The following is a 20,318-nucleotide window of genomic DNA, read 5'->3' on the forward strand; positions in this document are numbered from 1 at the left end:
TATATATATATATATATATATATATATATACATACATATATATATATATATACACACACATACACACACTGTTTTCGCCTCATGAAGCTGAAAGAAAATACGAGGGTCTGGACAATTAGATCCTCAATAACCATCCCTTTTGAAGTAAACTGTTTATCCCCATTTCGAAAGAAAAAAAGAAGAACTTGCACCTTTGTGTACCTGACAATTTACCGCACAAACTCATTGCTGTAAATATGAAAGGAACAAGAAAAAAAAAAAAAAAAAAAAAGTTTCAGATAACACAGTAGCAGGTCATTTCAATTAGATTACCTAAGCACATTACACTGTCGAATTTGGGATACGAAAAACACCAATGATTTCTGTCTGTAAACACTACAGAGCACTACAATTCTACACATTTCAATAAACAGAAATGTACTAAGCCAGTTTAGTTTTTGCAATCAAAGAACCACACACATTTCCTGATTTGAATATCCCTACACATTTAAATTAAGGATGATTCAACATTTCTAAGGATAATGAAGCTGCACCCAAAAAGCACCATCGTTAATGAAGGAAAAGGATCGATTCTTCAGCTGAACCTCAGAGCTCAGGCACCGACGAGGGTGAAGTCTCTCGGAAATACTTTAGTACTGAATTGGGCCACTAAATGCTCCGATAATGCGGTACTACTGAAAAAATACATACTTTGCAGAAGCTATGGGTTTTCTACTACAATCCTAAACTCTTCACAGATGCTTCAAATGTTTTTAAGGCAAGGCACTTAAGAGGGAGTGGCCAGGAATCAGATATATGTTCTAACATATCTGAAAGGCTAAAGTCCAAAAAACAAAACAAACAAACAAACAAAAAAATACTGTGTCGCTGAGGACTTCAGAACACATGTGCTCATCTAACAACTACATAATGTATATCTAAATAGTCACTATAAGACGGAGAAATCCATTTACTAAATGCCTTAGCATACAGTATGTGCCTTACTGATATTACAGCTGCTGGTTATGCCTAAAATGCATTCAAAGTTTGCACTTATTTGATTGAAAAATTTAAGTAACAATGAAAGTAATAACTACTATTTAGTACTATTTTATATGAAAACTAACAAGATATATACACTATACCATGATTTAACAGTAAGAAAAATGAAATATTCTATTATGTTTTTCACAGTACACACAAAAGCTTCATACTTTAGCATATTTGGGAAAAAATATAAATCTAAGAAATAACAAAACAAAACAAAAACAAAAAAAACTACAAAGCAGCTTAAAGCAAATTTTCTAAAAGAAAAAAAAAAAACCCTCAGACAAATTTCCAAGTCAACAAAGTGCTTTTAACAAGAAATGAATCCTCTTCACACAGCTAGTAGCAATAATGGCGTCAGGCCGATGATTTTGTTGCTAACAGTCAAATCAGGGCCAACCGGCTATAAATGCCAAAAGCAATAACCAAGGGAAAAGTTTTTAATGCTTTATGAAAATGGATAATCTAGCTTATACAAAACAGGTATTGCATTTAAGTACTTGATTTGTATCAGTCAAACACCACTTATTAGATTCTAATAAAACTAATCAATTGAATCACTATATGAAATACTGAAACACAAAAAAATGCTATTTAGAAATTGTAAGCATAATAATAATAATTATAATTATAATAATATGTATTAGTAGTTCTTCAAAGGGCTAAATCATTAAATAGTACCTTGGATAGCTGTACATCACCACTTCAATATTTTCGTCTTACAGTAAGGACATTCCGTTTTACCAGACGCACAGTTCTGACAAAGTACATAATGTTGGCAAGGCTGCAGGACAATGGAACGATCATGCTTTTGGCAAACTATACATTTCTTTGACTGAAGCTGATATATTACCTGTGTTGAGAAAAAGAAGAGTTAACATCAGTCACACTTTGACAGATTCAATGCAGTGCGTCATGCATGACTGACTGACTCGTGTGGATGTTAAACCTCGTTGCCTACTCTTCCCCTTACTTGACGAGAAGAGTGCGACGGTCTACTTAGAGTGTGTGTAAATGTGACATGGTGACGTATGTGTGTTGGGACCTGGTCCTTCTTACCCCGTCAATGAGGTCTAGTTCAGAGCGCAGCTGGCTCTGGATGGAGCGGAGCTTTGGCAAGGGGAGGTGGTCCAACTCGCCGTAGCTGCGCAGGAGGGGCATGTTGGGGGAGCGACACAAAACGTCAAAGTCTCCCTGCAGTTCCTTCAGCTTGCGCTCGGTGTCCTCCCGCTTCTGCTCCGCAAGCTGACGCTCTGCCTCTGCCGATTTAGCTTGCTCCTTCGCTTCGTGAGCGTCTTTCTGCCACGCTTCGCAGGCCTGTGAAAGATGCATTTTAATAAGACGTTCCATCTGATGATAATAGCTGAACTGACACCTTCTGGGCATTTTTTCAGGTTTCAAAGCTAAAGAACAATAGAGTGCTGCAGGGATGATGTATCTTTGTAGGCCAAAACCTGGAAATGAGTTAGCATTTTTGTACTTCCAGTTCCATCGTTCTAAAGTGGAATTTTTTGTTTTTTTTATTAAATGCCTAAAATAAGGTGTGTGGTTAAATGCACAATATTTTCACATTTTGCTGCACAAAATAAAATACATCACTAATACCCCTTTATGCTTTTTTAAAGCTTTTGCTTGTCTTTAAAGGATTAGTTCACTCCCGAATTAATATTTCCTGATAATTTACTCACCTCCATGTCATACAAGATGTAGGGCTGTAATCAACCAAAGAAAATCTTGGTCGACTGAAGTCCTGAAACTTTCGACTAAAAATCGACTAAAAATGACGTTGTGGAGAAAAAAAAAACGTATGTTACATTAATTAGATGCGCACTGTGCTCAGTACTTGGTAGCCTTGTTGTCTGCCTAAATTAATTATAAATAAACATAAAAAACTAATAGGCTATTTGCAGTATATTAAATCGTTTTTGACCTAATTATTTTGCACTAAAATGAGACTGACACACGAGTCTGTCGTCTCTGACAGCGGTGCCTCACGTGCACCTGCGCAATATCATAGCCTGTGATTTCTGAAAACAGTACTATGTTGTCAACTAGTGATATCACAAGAACTTTTGAGGAATGTGCAACATAATTTAGAAAATTATTTTTGTCATATGTTATAAGTATAACTGTCAGACACTATCATTTCAGCCGCTCTGCGCAGCTCGCACAGAGCGAGGCTGAACATAAGAGCTCAACCAGCGGCTGAGACACGAATAGACTTAAAGCTTTTACTCTTAATAAACACAAAAGGCGCGTCCACTTTAATAAAAAAAGAATATTTATTAAACAAACAAGAGCAGAAAACACCCCCATTAGCAATTAGTGCTTTCCACGTGATGAAATGAGCGCGGCAAAAAATCGACCAATCAGAATTTTGGTCGAACCAGACCGTATCGACCAATTAATCGACTAATCGACTGGGACGTTACAGCCCTACCAAGATGTACATATCTTTCTTTCTTCAGTCGAAAAGAAATTAAGGTTTTTGAGGAAAACATTTCAGGATTTTTCTCCATATAGTGGACTTCAATGGGAGCCAATGGGTTGAAGGTCCAAATTGCATTTTCAATGCAGCTTAAAAGGGATTTACACGATCCCTGCTGAGGAATAAAGCCCAAAACACACTGCACAATTTTAGCAATCCTATAAGATCATTGCATGTCACACTGTGCAACATGGATCTAATACACTTGGCTACGACGTGTGTGTAGATTGTATGATGACTCGTAAGCTTTATTTGACCAAATTTGATATAAATCTTTATTTGACCCTCTAACTCTATTCTAATTCCATTTTATTTATCTTTTTGTCTTCTTTTTATTAAAAAAACAAACAAAAAAAAACAAACACATTTGACCCTCTATCAATTGCATATTTATTCTCTAACTGCTAGCTTTTCTTGAAAAACACACTAGCATTCTTTTTTCTATTCTATCTACTTGTTTTTATATTTAAAAAACAATATTAAATAAAAATGTTCTATATTCTATCTACTTGGTTTTTTTAAATAAAAAAAACATTTCTACGTGTACTGCGTTAGGTTAACCAAGACTTGTCATAGCACTTTCATGCTGTTGCTCTTTTGTTGGTTTTGATTGCTTCAAATGTCCTCATTTGTAAGTCGCTTTGGATAAAAGCATCTGCTAAATGACTAAATGTAAGCTACGACGCACATTCCTATAGAAGAATAAAATGTCATCAGCATGCGCTAGTAGTAAACAAAAAGAGCATGATAAATCACACTTTAGAAGTTGTATTTTTTTATGTGTGCTTAAAAAAAAAAAAGTGGAAGCGGGCGAAAAAGGAAGGGATAAGAGCTTGAGGTAAGCAGTTTTATGTTTTTAGTGCCATGTCGCGTTGATTTCATGTCGCAGTTTTATTGGTTGGTCAGTAAACATGAATCGTATCAGCAAACACATTGTGCGATGATCATGCTGTATTGTAGGCTATCTTTGGTCGCAAGATCGTGACAACGGCCGTCTTTGAAGCTCTCTCACTGTACAACACAGGACCACTGATTAGGAGCCACGAACACAGAAATCGTCATGATCGTTTCACGATGCCAATCTTTCGTCTGGGACAGCTGAAAATCGTGCAGTGTGTTTAGGGCTTAAGGGTCTTAACTAGCAAAACGATCTGTCATTTTCTACAAAATAAAAGAAAAATGTATATACTTTTTAACCACAAATGCTCATCTTGCACTACCTCGGTTTTCACAACTTCACGCGTTACATAATCACGTTGGAAAGGTCACGCACGGTTAAGTTCTTCGTCTGTGAGAAGAGCTAGTGCAAGACGAGCATTGTGGTTAAAAAGTATATAATTTTAATATAATTACCAATCGTTTCGCTAGATAAGACCCTCATTCCATGGCTTGGAACATGTAGAGCTCTTTGAAGCTGCACTGAAACTGCAATTTGGACACTATATGGAGAAAAATCCTGAAATGTTTTTCTCAAAAACCTCAATTTCTTTTCGACTAAAGAAATGAAGAAAAAAAAAAAACACAAACATCTTGGATGAAATAGGGGTGAAGTAAATTTTCAGCAAATTTTAGTTCTTGGGTGAACTAATCTTTTAAAAATGAAGTTGCTAAGAGGTGGCTAAATGGGACAACAGAGTTTATCTGGGACATTAAATGTCATGACACCAAATAGGTAAACTCACTAGTGCACTTTCACAGCCTCGTTGCGTTTATAATCACACCCTTGCAACCTATTCTAACTCAAACTTTCAGAGAAAATGACTCAGAAACTTGGCAAAGTGGTAGTAATTGTGAAGTCATGCAACTGTAATGTAGTTCATTCAAAGTCAACGTTTAGCCTTTTATTTCTGGTGATTGTATTTAGGCTCCAAAATTAATAGAAGTTGTGTTAATTTGTGAAGATTATCATGATGAAGAACGTGTAAGAACCATAAACTTCGGCTGGCCGCAAATTTGAATTTCCACGATAATCCAACAGCCAATGGAAAAATCCTATTGACTTTTTGTTGAGGTAACCAGGGCGATTCCTACAAAAACACATCACCACAGTGTCCTCTGTAGCTTGAAGTGTCACTGCAAGATAACAGCTTCAATAAGCAAAGTAAAGCAGTGTCAGCCTGTCTTCTACAAGAAAACATCTCTCAGAGATGACCTACAGGACAAAGTAAATGGCTTCTAAGCATCACTCATCTCATAAGGCCCATAAAAACAAGCGAGAACATCTGACCTGCTTGACTTGGTGCCAGGCCTCTTCCCATTGCTTTATCTTGCGCTTGGCTTCATCCAGTTCTCGGAGGAGCCGGCCGATGTCTGCACTGCTAGAGCTGACCGTGCTGGAAGTAAGGCTACTGAACACTGGAGATGGGCTGGGAGAGAAGCTGCCACTCATAAAGTCCCATATTCCCCCTGCTCCGCCATTCAGACCTAAGAAAAAACATCATTACATAATATTCACAAGACTGCGATCAGGATATGAAGTTTGGGAAAATAATTCCCACCTAAGGAGTTCTGCGTAGACGTGGGTGTTCCTAGAAGGCCGTGCTCGGTTTTAACAGGTGGTGCCTGTGGCTGGCTCTGCTGGGAGGCCATTCCAGTGAGGAGAGACTGGGACAGGGATTGAGACAGAGAGCTGAGCGGGGAGGCAGAGAGAGACGATGAGGAATGCAGAGAGGAAGATCGAGCCAGAGAGCCAGGAATATTGACAGGAGCAGAGCCTCCTAATAACCTCTGACCTACGGGAAGAAACAGTTTGAACATTAACTGCAGTGCATCATATACCTTATACAAGACAACACACTCCGAAATCAACAGCTACAACAATTAAGTCTTACTTGTTAAACCAAGGCCATTGTTGTCTTGGTCCTCTAGCTCTTTGTCAAGGGAGGCAACATTGATGTCACTAAAATTCAGGTCAAGTGCAGATCCTAAGAGCGAGAAACGTTGCGCGTGATTTAGTATCTTTGCAAAGTGGATATAAAACACAAGCTACTTAAAGAGACAATATTACAAAAAGCTCTTCATTCATTCATTCATTCAAACAATACAATTTTTTTTTCTATACTTTAACGCATTTTTTAATTTTCTGTTTTTCTTACATTAGTGTTATAGTCCATCTCTACTGTGTTATTCCTTTGTATGCTGCACTATGTCTGTACTTTCTTATGCACTGGAGGCTCCTGTCAAGTCAAGTCAGATTCCTTGTGTGTGTAAACATACTTGGTAATAAAGCTCTTTCTGACTTGATGTTTTGTTAAACTTCAATAGAAAAACTTGCAGTGATTAAAAGGTTGATAATTTAGTTATTCATCCTGCGGCATGCAATTCATATTCACTCACAGTCTATAATAGCCATACATCAAAGGCAGCTTTTGGGCAATAGTCATATATTTAAGTTAAATTAGCGTAAAGGCAGTCGTGAAGGCAAAAGCACTTACCATCCATTTAGCTGTGTGCTGCTGAGTCACTGCTGCTGCTGGTGAGCTTTAGTGGACTCACTGACTTATGGCTAATGCATTACCACAAATACAGCTTCCACTTCACTAAACGCTCTGCATTTAACTGCACTGCCTTATCTGGGCTGAGTCTGTCTCATGTACTTTTACCCTTGGATGTAGCGTAAGATGAAAGTGCTGCAGGACTTACCTATTACTGACTCCACAGTATTGCTGCCTGGATAGAAAGGTGTGGCTTTTGCATTCATGGTTGATAAAGTGGTGGGTGATGAACTGTCAGATCCGATACTGGAGGCCAAGCTGGACGTGATGCTTGATGTTATGCTGGACGCGAGTGGGTTCACTACTGAGAAGACATTGCCATGAGCCTGTGAAAGGAAGCAATGGGACACGAGTCAATGTCAAATAATAAGATCCACAATAAGTTGGAGGAGGAAACTAAAAAAATCTAGTTTAAAACTCAAATGACGACATCTTAGAAATGAACGGTTCATATTTATGTTAAAAACGTTTTTCAAATATTAACAGGTGAACACTGTGTAGCAGTTTTGTTATTTTTCTTTTTTAAGAAATGACAATAAAAAACTGCTGAAGTAATTAATAACATAAGACTTTTTTCTTGATTATGATTTCAAGACAGTTGTATTAACAACTGTCGACACTTCTGCCTCTACACCCCCCAAAAATATCTAAAATAATTTAAAATCAGAAATAGAAAAAAAAAAAAAAAATGATTTAATGAATTTGAATGTTTTTTAAGACCACTGTTATTTTAGTATCATTTAAATATACTATTATAGTACTTTTTAATATTTTTAGTTAGCTTTTAATTTGATATTTTACATTTTTATTTTAATATTAAAGTTAGCAATTTTGTTATGTGCTTTTGTCATTTTATTTTCATTTCGGTTTTAGTAATGTAAGTACCCTATTTTCCAGAATAGAAGTTATATTCCAAAGAGACTAATATAATGCAATTAATGTCAAGTACACAAAATATGCACAAAGTGCACACATTTGGATTTGTGCTAAATGAGAGAGGTACTTGAGTCCAACTTTGTTAGTATAGAGCATTTCCCACACACCAGTAGTTTAAATTTAGCTTCAAATTATTTTTTTCAGGCTTGATGTGTATAAAACATGTTGTTTATAATGAATGCCACTAAACTGCATTTTTCCTTTATACTTCTATTTTTCATTCCTGTTCTGAATACAGTCCCATTTGAAGGACGTGTTGCAGACTGAGGGTAAATAAAATACATGTTTATAGCATGTATAATATTTGTAAATGTTTAGTTTTATTTACTGCCATTTTACATTATTTCTGAATGTAATAATAAAAAAAATATAAAATAAAAACTTGTACAACTTGTACTACAAAGAATGCAGTTTTGACCCAGTGTGCCTTATAGTCATGTGTGACTGGTTTTCCAGAAAATACAGTACTTAAACTCATTTAGTTTACTTAGCTGTCAAGGAAGTATTTCTTTAAAACTTTCTTTAAATCTTCTTTGAAAGTTTTTCATCTAATATTTATAATTTATTTTATCATTTCAATGAATGAAAAAAAAAAATGTTTTAGTTTACATTAACAATACTATTTTGAACAGTTACTTAAAAAAAAAAACATCTGCAAATACATACATATTTGATGGCACTAGACACTAGATTTCTTGGAAATGAGGATGAAAACATGGAATGTAATATGATCCAATGCTCCAGTCAGTCAGTCAGTCAGTCAGTATCACAAAGATATAGAGAATAGAGATATAAAGAATCACTTTATATCTTTTACAATCCTTATTTGTAAGGTTGTAAAATGTGTGAATGTGAGTATTAAGTTGCTTTACCTGTTTGTCGTGGTCCATTAACTTTTGATTATTTTCCCCAGACAGGCTCTTCTGGTTCTTTGCCTGAAATCAGATAATACATCCTATCATGTGACCTGATGTTGTTAAGGCAACCAGGGCTGTTATTATATTGGGAATTGCTACCTGCTCAGAAAGGGGGAAAAAAGTACAATGCCCTTTAAAGTTGTTTGTGACAGTATAACATTACAGCGTGCTTCGTTTTGATATTTTATGACGACCACAATATGCGAGGTCATGTGGCCTCTGGGTGTTGTTCTCCGATCACTACAACGTTAAAATTATTTCAGAACTTAGCACATGAATGATAAATAAAAAAAGTTCACGTGTAATGCATTTGAAAGCAGACAATGTTGCCACACCCTCAATCTCAAAGACCAAAGTGAAGCTTTTCAACAACAACAACTGAGGATTGACAACTAAAGACAAGTAGCTTTCATCTGGCAACAAACCGCTAAAAAAACAAGCGAAAGCGGTGAGAAGAAATGAAATGACCCAAAGGCAAAGAAATCAAAGTGAAAGCTTGCAGTGTGTGTCATGCCTGCAGTCCTGCAGGAGGTCCCTTTAGTAAGGGCTAGAGAAAACGACCATGTGTACCTGATCCTCCCGTTCAAAACCCGGAGCTTTGGGATAGTTAGACATCGGAGAGGAAACACTGGACGTGGTGGACTCTGAACAAAAGCTACCATTAGTAAAGCATTTTGGCCTGCTGATGGGTCCAATTGGGGACAAAGAACTGTTGCTCCCTGAGCCTGGTGTTACAGTTGGACTATTAGTGCATGATACCTGAAGAAGAAAAGCACAAATCAGCTTAAAAAAAAAAAAAAAAAAGTGGATTTGGAGCGAAATAGGTGATTTTTCTTTGTTGATTAGGTAGATCCAAACGTGAGAGGATTTAGTGCACAATAACAGAAAAAAAAAATAGCTCAATCAAGCCTAATTTTTGGTCTAATGTCAATCAAGAAGGATTTGAGTATAAAGGCCTGATTTGAATTTGAGTTAGTCTCCCTTTCCAACACAGACTGCAATAAGCAGAAAAGAATGCAAAGCCAAACAAAGTCAATAAAATGGAACACTGCAGAAATGAAGAGAAAAACAGTAGCTCTCAACACTCAACTGCTTCCTAAATTAAGGACATTTCTCTACCACAGATGTTAGACAGATGAAAGACAGGTGTGAGAAGGTGAACGCAAACATACGTTTCCTGTCTGGCAGTTGTTACTGCTGCTGCTGGTGATGGAATTCGTGTTGCTGCTCCACTCGCTGACTGGACACTCTGGATATTGCGGAGAGCCCAGCTTGGACTGAGAACCCGACTGCATTGCTGTGAGCAACGTGCTCATGGTCTCTTCTGTGGAAGGAATTCCTTCATATACACACACACACACACACACACACAAATAGTTATTAGAGTAATGAACTTTGGGCTGCACGATTTGATGAATCAAATTGCGATTTGAGATTTAAAGGAGATTTAAAAAAAAAGCCAGGTATGCTTTTGTAACTATCATCATCATTATTATTATTATTATTATTATTATTATCCATGCAAAGGCTATGCCATTTTATTTATACATGGCACATGTATTTTGGTTCAAACATATGTCGTCCAATGACTTGTTTGCATTATTTAACCAATTTTTTTTTTGATAAAGAAAGTTGGTCATAATATAATATATTATATATTATAATTATTATAGTTAGGGTTAGGGTATTTGTTTGATTTATGTTGAAAGACATGGCTTTTAATGGTGAGACTTTTTGTGATCAGGCTCTCATAAATAGTGTAAAACTTTGGATGTAGATTTATCGGCCAATATGTCGGTTATATCAAATATAAATAATTATCGGTTATCAGCATCGGCCAAAATTGTCATATCGGTGCATCCCTAATTTATGATACTGATTATTTTATTTTACAGTACGATTGTAAAAACTGCTACATTCCATTACCATTAAAATATTTTTATATATATTTGTGGTTGTCTTCATTTTTTCACTTTCAAAATTAAACCACCAAAGTTTTACTTTTGCAGAAAACCACAGGGAGCTTCTCTTTTGTTAATAACATCCAGTTTATAAGAGCTTCTCATTACAAGTTTAGGAAGATGGTTGGCTCATGTTGCGTTCCCAAATGCACGTTACAAGCAAAGCAAACTAAGAGTAGATGCAGAGATGAGTTTGTGTTGAACAGCATTATTACACTACGTCTGTAGCATGGACACGCGTTTTTAAGCACTGCAGTTTTAAAACAACCGATTTCAAGCCACTGAAACACAAACATCAGAGCTATGCATGCACCGTCTCTGTTTCTGTGTGAGAGGAGCGCGCATTTTTTGCCGCTTTATTGGCTTTGAACGATTACATAAACACTTATATACATATACATATATACATAAACCCCGTCTTTGCAAGTATCCTCATAAACACAGTGATTTAGATCTTAGAATCTTTTTTCAGCTGTTTACTCTGTCCTAAGTATCAAAGATACCTTCATAAAAACCTTCATAAAAACCTTTTTAAAAGAAATAAAATTTAAAAAAAAAAAAGTAAATCGTGATATATATCGTTACTGTGATATAAAATTACTCATATCGTGATATAAGATTTTGGTCATATCTCCCACCCCTGCAGCCTTTGCGTTTTGATAAATTGCCATATCATGATTAGGGTTTCATTTCGAGTTTTCTTATAGCCATACATGAACTCAATGAAATCACTGCACTGCATGTATTTAAAGGGGTCATATGATGCGATTTCATGTTTTCCTTTGTCTTTGGAGTGTTACAAGCTGTTCGTGCATAGATAAGATCTGTAAAGTTGCAAATATTAAGATATTCTTTATAAAAGTTAAGACTCTGCCACACCTTCCTAAAATGGCTCATTTAAACACGCCCCCACATGTCTACGTCACTGTGTGGGAAGATTTGCAAAACACAGCCCAAATGTATACGCAACGAAAGAAGGCGTAACTTTTATTCTCGATGTAGTATTGTTGTTACCGCCGCCATGTTGTGGAGACGCTGTGTGTTTCGTTGTGAAAGCGAAAGTACTTTGTTTGGGCTTCCAAATGAGTACACAACTACAAATTGGTTAGGTTATATTTACAACACTGTTCCAGAACAGTACAACGCAAATATTCGAGTGTGTGCAGCGCATTTTATGGAGGATTATTTCTTCAACCTGGGAGAGAGTAGCCTACAATGTGAACACTATGAATGGCTGTGAACACTATAAAGTGGGGCAATTCCAACGTCGCAAGGACAGCCTGGTGCTTCTGACTCACAGCCTGTAAGTATGGTTCAATATTTAAAGAATTTGCCACTGACTATTCAAACGCGAGTTTTGAGTAGAGTAGTGCTTTTTTGGTGTTTCTACGATTACAAATGCAGACATGGTGTTATGTTTACGCAGCTCAAAGCGTAAAAAGACCGTATCAGTCATTATCAGTATTTATGTCCTCAGTGAATGCAATAAATGCCTCGTTGATAGCGGGTTTTATGGTTTTAGTCTCGTCGAGCCGGGACATGGCATCACAACATGGTAAGGGGCATAACATTTCCGTCACACGCTGTATCCGGCCAATCACAACGCACTGGATAGCTGGCCAATCAGAGCACACCTCGCTTCTCAGAACGATGAGCTTTGTAAAGATCGACGCGTTTCAGAAAGACGGGGCATAGAGGAGCAACAATAATGTACAGTATGTGTAAAATAATGTGTTTTTTGAACCTCGAACCACCTAAACACATTGCATTACACCAAATACACAAAATAATGTTCTTTTTAACAACATCATATGACCCCTTTAACTTCAACACATTGCAATCAATCATTATTATAAACATGCTTACTTTCCACATGTGCAAAAGCACAGAATGGACCCCTTGGACAGTATCCAGTTTGCCTCATGTCGTTGCATTTCGTTGATTTGTAAATCTTGAAACAAAGACAGAAGTTGGTGAGATGATGAAAATAATGTAAATCAAATAAATTCTACGTCAATCACTCAAGTTCAGTGTTGTAAAGGTGTGTCGGTCTCACCTCTGGGTGGAACTGTTGTTCGGTGCGAGAGTGGCAGTACTGACAGCTGTCCCCACTCTCACACTTGGAGGGTTCGCCCCATTCATCGCCATGCTTTACACTTGGGCAGGGCGTCGACCTGCCAAGACATCCAACAGGGATTGAGTTTTATATTTAAAAATTGTCATGCAATTAAATGAAACCAAACTTCTTTTATTTTATTTGTGGATGTGACCAACCAATATAACAAATAAGCACAAAAATATCTACAAATGAAGACTTCGGATGCAAAAAGTCCATCTGAGAATTTTCTTTTACATGAGCACTTTTATCAGGCTCTTTCTTTTCCATTAAAGTGAAATTACTGAACCTAAACAAAGGAGACTGATAAAATGCTAATTTAAAAGAAAAAAAAAAATCTTAGGTTTTTGCATCTGAAGCCTTCACATAGTAAATATTCCCACATAAAATCACTTCCACTCCCAAATGTGCTTTAGGTGTCACAGTGTGTTGACTTCTGCTTTATTTGGGAATATTTGCAATCTGAAGTGTTTCCATCTCACCTGTATTTGAACTTTCTGGGATTTCTTCTCCTATCTCTGCTGTTGTGATAGTGAGGACAGGCATAGCCCTGCCTGCATAGACGTGGAGGCTTGGTGCACTGCTCGGTTTTATAGTTGGCCAAAACAAAATTGGTATCTGCAGAAAAGGGGAACAGAAACTGAGGATAAGTTGACCTGACTGTCATTTTTGTAACCGTTACTACTGAAGTCTTGATCAACCTCTTTTTATTTCTTGTATACTGGTCTTGCATTAGTGTGGGAAGGGTTTGTGTAACCTTGCCAGCGTGGGTCCTCATTCAGGGTCTTCTCAATCATGGCCTGGCTGGCCAGCACACCCGGCTGCAGGTCAGGAATTCCCTCCCCAGATCCCAACTGGCCGTTCTGCAGAGCTTCCTGTGCCTGGATCTCTCTGTGAACATAATTATGCAAGTCAGCCCAACCATTCAACAGGACCAACACCAACTCCAAACGGTAGATGCAAAGAAAAAAAACAACAAAACAAGATGCAACAGCTATTTCCACATACACGTTGCTAAGCAACTACTGAGATGGCATATTTCTTGTTATTTAATCTCTGGTAAGCCACATTTCCAGGCCAGAATCAAACCGTTCGCGGCTGTGTTGTGCAGACTGCTCGTCAATGCAGGAATAATTGATGTCGTTAGTAAAACAACAAATATGGTATATATTTGCAAATGAGATTAAGCACCCTCTAATAAGCACTGACTGCTCTCTTATGAACTGAATACATATGTAAATACCTACGGAGCTAATCAGCTGAAAACTTGTGCAGCCACAAATGCGTTTTGCAACCGAAAGCAACTGACAAAACAAAACAATGTCTAGCGCAAATGGATGTTATTTTGGGATTCACAGTTTTTACTCTAGTTGGGGGTTGGGAATCCTGGCAGAATTTCCCCTGTCGTTGAAAAACAGGAATTTGAGTGCCACAAGCCAAAGAACTTCCTTTTCCGACTAATGCCCTTAGTGTAAGTTTCCCTTGTACTCGAAGAAATGCAAAAATTAATGTGTGCTCTCAACTATGTACATTAAATGATTAAAAACTATAAATACACTACCATTCAGTAACACCTTGATAATAATGTTTAAGGAATTTTTTATTTAAAGTCATCTCTTAAAAAGAAGAAGAAAAAAAAAACCAACAACAGTAAAAAGTCATTATCACAATTTAAAATAGCTGTTTTCTATTGTAATAAATTTTAAAACGTAAATTTCTGTGATGGCAAAGCTGAATTTTCAGCATAATTACTCCAGTCTTCAGAGTCACATGATCCTTCAGAAATCATTCTAATGTCCTGCTTTGCTGATCAAGAAACATTTCTGATTCTTGTCAATGTTGAAATTGCTTAATATTTCAAGCAGTAACATTATAAATGTTCCTATAAATCTAAGCATTGTTACATTATAAATGTCTTTACTTCAACTTTTGATAAATTCAATGCATACTTGATAAATAAAAGCACTAATCTCTTAAAAATCACACTGACCCCAAACTTTTGAGTGGTAGTGTACTTTATGGTAATGATTTAACTTTTTTTTTTTAGGTTGCCTGCTCTCAGTACATAAAATTTAGTGTGTTTCCTATAATAGCTTTGACTGTAGGAATATTCCTCATTAATGCATGGGTCAGGGGCATGATTGTTTGCATATATTTTTTAGGTAACACTTTAGTATAGGGACCAATTCTCACTATTAACTAGTTTATTGGCATACCAATATAAACATATTAGCTTTTTATTAGTGCTTATAAAGCACATATTCTGCGTACTACTCTATATCCTTAATCCTACCCGATGGCTAAACTTAACAACTACCTCACTAACTACAAATAAGCAGCAAATTAGGAGTTTATTGAGGCAAAATTAATAGTTTGTTAATGTGACTATTATATTAATTACACTAATTCAACATGTATAGGGACAGCTATGTCCCTTTGCTAAAGACACAGAGAGAGGAAAAAACACTACCTGATATCATAAACTGGTGGCCGTAGGTCGTGTGGTCCATGAGCGAAGGCGCAGTGGAGGCCGTTCTTCACACAATGCCCTCGAGCATCTGTCTCGTGGATGCAGGTGCCGGTCTTGTAGTAGCGTAAATGGTACTTGCGCTCTGTGTCACCGGTGGTCCGGTGTAAATAAGGGCAACTGCGAAGAGAAAAGCACCAGGGTTGCTCATCAGTAAACATGCTCAATGAAAGGAATACATTTAAAATAAATGACTATATATTCCACAAACATATAGAGGTCACTGCATTTCTTTGTGAACAACAAAGTGAAAGTAATGCAAAGAACTAAAAATCAATGTAAAATAACAACAACAAAATCCTTCCCAATGAGTGCTCTCTTCGGAACGCTTTATTTCGAAATACTGAGGCATGAGGCTTGTGTCACTGACTGTTTACTGCACTGCCTGAAGCCACAGAAAATAGAAACCTGTCTGACAACTATTTCTAATATAACACAATATGACAGTGTAATATACAAGTAGACAACAAACTTTTTGATTTCTTTATGCTAAAGCAGATAATCAACATCGCTGTCAAAGAACACATTTTATTCCTAAATAATACACTATAAATAGTACTTAATGTATTATTTCCACAAACAATGAGCAAACGAAGTAAACTTGCAAACAAATGTTAAAAACACATCAACAAATATATTAGTAAAGTTCTGGCCATTTAAATATACTGTTAAACATGGCATGTAAAAAAAAAAAAAAAAGACATACAAAGATAAATGGCAACAAGCATCAATGTCATGGCAAACTTTAAAACAGTCAAACACTTGTGAAATACTTCTCTGCTGGAAGTTATTTTGCAAGATATATTGGCAGGCAGTACACATACGTAGTGTAAAGGAGAGTAATGTCTCTATGAAATTATGAAATACTATTAGTGCATGCTTGGTGTTGTAAACACAGCACAAGAGTCTAAATAATAACTAAATAAATAATTTTCAACTAACTGCACTTTTAAGTTCAAAATGTAAATTTAAACTTGATTGAAACTGAGTGCAATACGGATTATGCATGCTGATACATGACAACATAATGCAAACGACGAGATTAAGAGAAACAGGCACTTATAAGAAGTATGTTTTTATGTATATATGTTTGTTTTTAAAGAAAGGACTTAAGGCACACAGAAAACGGGGCTGTGACAATCCAAACAGCTCCCTGGAAGAGAGCAGATTTATACTGAAAATGCTACATACCCAATAATCTTCTCAAATATAGAAACTGCATCTTGTTCAGGTAGCAACAGTAACTATGGCAACAGCAATGATGTCATCACAGGACGGCTGCTACTGGATGAATGAACGTGTGATCTGTGCCTATACTGAAACTATGTGGCATACATCGCCGGGGAGACTCGGCAGAGATGCAGGACAAACCATTACGAGTTATATTATAATAAAAACAATAATAATAATCCAGTATCCTTCAGTTCAGGTGTAGGTGAAGAAAATAAATAAATAAATACATTTTGTCTAACTAAAATAAACAGTTTTTTAAATTTCACATTAATGTTATAATGCAAAAGTTGTAAATTGCACTGTTATGTAAGGTATGAAATATATGGATATATGAATGAGATGAGAAAAATCATAATATATGTGGGTTGTCTATTAATAAATAGGTGTAAAATTATATAAAACATAATACGCTAAAACAAGCATCCACAATTAAATATTGAACAATGCCACTATTTATGTGTTTTTAATTCCTCATAATGGCAGATAATCTACATTATCGAGTCTACCCATATTGTGAATCACCAATACAAACAAATTATACAATGACTAGTGTTGTGCAATCATTAGCAAAAACAACATTTAAAAATAAATTGCTGACATAATCAAAATGTTGACAAGATGTGTCACAAGATAATATGTTAATCTCTCGGTGAGATCAGAAATATCACCCGACATCATACTACAGCATTTCCAAATTCAAAACAAAGTTGCCATGCCACTATTTATAGTAGGACCGCCAAAACAATCTTATGGGAAAAACTTGGAAAGAATCCACACGACACCTGACTAACAGTTATGTCACGTGGACACTACAGTAATGATCCATTTATAGAGCCTTTGAACTGTACTGTTGCACAATGCCAGCAAAACTAGCTGTTTAAATACGATTTAATGAATAAGAAACTAACATAAACTAAAGCATAAATAAACAGCACATATTTAAACAACCTTTGTTAATACTCATACAAGTATTGGGATCAATAAAGCATTAAAACTTCTATCAAGAGCACAGTGTTTTCACTGATTGTCAAACGAATTAGCAGAAAAGCAAATATACAACTGGACCAAACTGGGACATGATTGGACACGACTGAGTTTGAACATCCTCCGAACTATAGCGTGCTTTGTAAACACACGATTTTTTATGAAGCGAGGCCTCGTAAACATTGTAACAGCAGTGAGCCAATCAGAAAAGTGTACGTGCAACGGAGAGCCAATCAGAAGGCAGAGAACAGGGGGCGTGTCTTTAGGCTCACTAAGCGTAACACACAAGGAGGGCAACAAACACGACTCTCCACCATCAGCCTTCTTCATTTCCAAACAGAAGATACACACATTTCTGCAACACACAGGGCAAACTGGGAACTGAGAGACGACTCATCAGGCAAAAGTGGAAGTGAAACTCGAGAAATACACTCACACCGAGCGAAACAACATAATGAACGGCAAAAGATTACAGGAGAAAGCGAAATATGTCACGGGGGAGTAAAACATTAACATAAAGTAAACACTATAGTGAATTCACAAGGCATCAGTCTGCTAAACTGCATACTTTATGAAGAGGGCGCGTGCTCCACAGAACAATAAGACTGATTCACAAAACGCATGCATTAACAAAAGAATTCAGTGTTGTGATATATATTAAAATAATTAAATCAAGCTTCGTTTCGAGCAACACAAACATTGCCTATGCAAAGTAAACATGACACGTGCACTGGCGCGAAAACATGACAAATGACTTCTCAACTGCAGTGTAAATAAAACAAACAAACAAACCAAAAAAAGTTACTTACTCGTCTCCATCGGGACATATTCCTGTTGTTTCATCATACTTCGTGCAATATACATCTGGGCTGTAATTAAAAGTCCCGTCTCTTCTTCGTATGGGTCTCCGTCTTCGCTGATTTAGAAAATGCCAGTGGAAACACGTAAAGGGTCTGTGCTGTGTGCATTTGTGCTGCAAAAACAGTGGGCACTGCTCGGTCCTGAACTCCTTCAAATATCTAAAATTAAAATGGGGACAAAGCACGGTCAAAAGCTTTGCAAACAACCACCTCCGCAACAAAAAATAACATAAGTATTGACAGAATCAGATGCAGTAATGCCAAACTACGTTCAAAGTTTGGAGCTGCGGTGGCTCTTTACACTGCGTAGTTTCTTATACGCTACCTTTCCACAACAAAACTAGCCTTAGATAAATCATTTACGTGATAAACACCCTTTTCGGCAATTGTAAACATACAACGTTCACTTTATGTGCTTATAAACATCTAAATGGGAACGGAATGTGTTTAATTGTTTTAGAAATCCACTGCACCAACTGTAGCCACTGTGAGCTATTTATCAAGGCTCTCCACTATAACATTAGAAGATTACGCCAAGTACTCCGCGATCAGCGTACAGAGTTACGCAAGATCTTCGACGTACGTTCCATTCAAACCAACGGTGCGTACGGCGGGAAAAGAGCGTAGAGTAAGAAACACGGGCCGAGGAAGGAGGCGGATGCAGCTAACAAACCAGCCTGCTAGCTACATCTAGCGAGCGTCTCGACTCGCTCGTTTTGCTGCTGTGCAATGTACATGTCTTCAGGCTTTTACACAAGCAGCCTTTGAGCGAAGAGCACTTTCTTAAGTTTTAAAAGGCACGCAGCGCAACTAAAGCTTTGGTGAGGAAAACGATGCGGTGATTAGAGCAGACGAGATTATTGATTTTATTAACATTGATATGTGAGAGCCGCGTGCATTCGGAAGAATTTACAAAAGGAAAAGCACCATTTTAAAACGCACAGAGGGAGAGGAAGCAGCACGCGTTACAAACACAAATCCAACAGTCGAATATCGAATAGTCATCGCGTGCCGCTGAAACGTATTTTAGTCCGTTTAATGTTTACTTTACTTACGTATAGTGGGTTGGTTTCTCGGTTTGAGGAGAAGCGCTCGCCGCCGTTTTCGAAACCGACGGCATTTTCAGTCAAAACAATAATAGCGCGTGCGCGGGGACCCTCTCGTCTACTCATGCTCTCGCGCGCCGCTGCAAGGCCAATATGAGCAACTGGCGGGACAAACAAACAGGAGACAATGGCCATGCTGCATAGCAGCACTGCTATAAGCGACGATCCGTCACACAACACAAGTGACTATTTAGACTGCAACATGTTCGTTTACATTATTCAGAAATATATTTTTTTTTTATAAAAAAACATAAAACAATGCTTAAATAGACTTTTATTAATATAGTTTTAAATTCCGAGAGTGCAGTTAAGTGTTTTAGGGTTTAAGACTTTTTTTTTTATGTGGTTTAAATTGCAATTATGTATCCCAGATAGCAAACAGACGTCGATTCAACGTTGATTCTATGTCAGTTTGCTATCTAGGATGTTTTTGAATTTATGCAAAAAAAAAAAAACACACAAACAAGTTCCTAGAGTGAGATTGAAGACGATATCTAAAGTAGCCTGCTTCAAGTATATATTAATCCAGCAACCGTTATCTATTTCAAATGTTGACGTTTAGTTAAAAAAATAAAGTGAGATTGAAGCCACCGTCAAAAATAGTCTACTTCAAGCATATATTTCTCCACCACCCCTTTTATCTATTACAAATAATCTTTAAATTATGTGA

At 36.9% G+C, this 20,318-nt stretch overlaps 1 protein-coding gene across 2 annotated transcripts; it reads right to left on the bottom strand.

Annotated features, from left to right (window-relative positions):
* Positions 1-15: 15 nt before the first annotated feature.
* On the bottom strand, positions 16-20,284 carry unkl (unk like zinc finger). Of its 2 annotated transcripts, XM_058768590.1 has the most exons (16): positions 19,598-20,284; positions 18,492-18,701; positions 15,409-15,585; positions 13,696-13,829; positions 13,421-13,556; positions 12,879-12,996; positions 12,689-12,773; positions 10,034-10,200; positions 9,432-9,620; positions 8,817-8,879; positions 7,157-7,334; positions 6,346-6,438; positions 6,013-6,246; positions 5,742-5,938; positions 2,086-2,343; positions 16-1,879 (listed from the first exon to the last, which is right to left on the bottom strand). In XM_058768590.1, exons 1-16 carry the CDS (start codon positions 19,660-19,662, stop codon positions 1,724-1,726), a joined length of 2,460 nt encoding a protein of 819 aa, XP_058624573.1. In that variant the 5' UTR covers positions 19,663-20,284; the 3' UTR covers positions 16-1,723. The 2 variants fall into 2 exon arrangements, with proteins under 2 accessions (XP_058624573.1, XP_058624574.1); XM_058768591.1 differs by lacking the exon at positions 9,432-9,620 and having other exon boundaries at positions 17-1,879; positions 19,598-20,280.
* Between the last annotated feature and the right edge of the window lie 34 nt (positions 20,285-20,318).

Source organism: Onychostoma macrolepis, chromosome 03 (genome assembly GCF_012432095.1).
Source record: "Onychostoma macrolepis isolate SWU-2019 chromosome 03, ASM1243209v1, whole genome shotgun sequence".
NCBI lineage: Eukaryota > Metazoa > Chordata > Actinopteri > Cypriniformes > Cyprinidae > Onychostoma > Onychostoma macrolepis.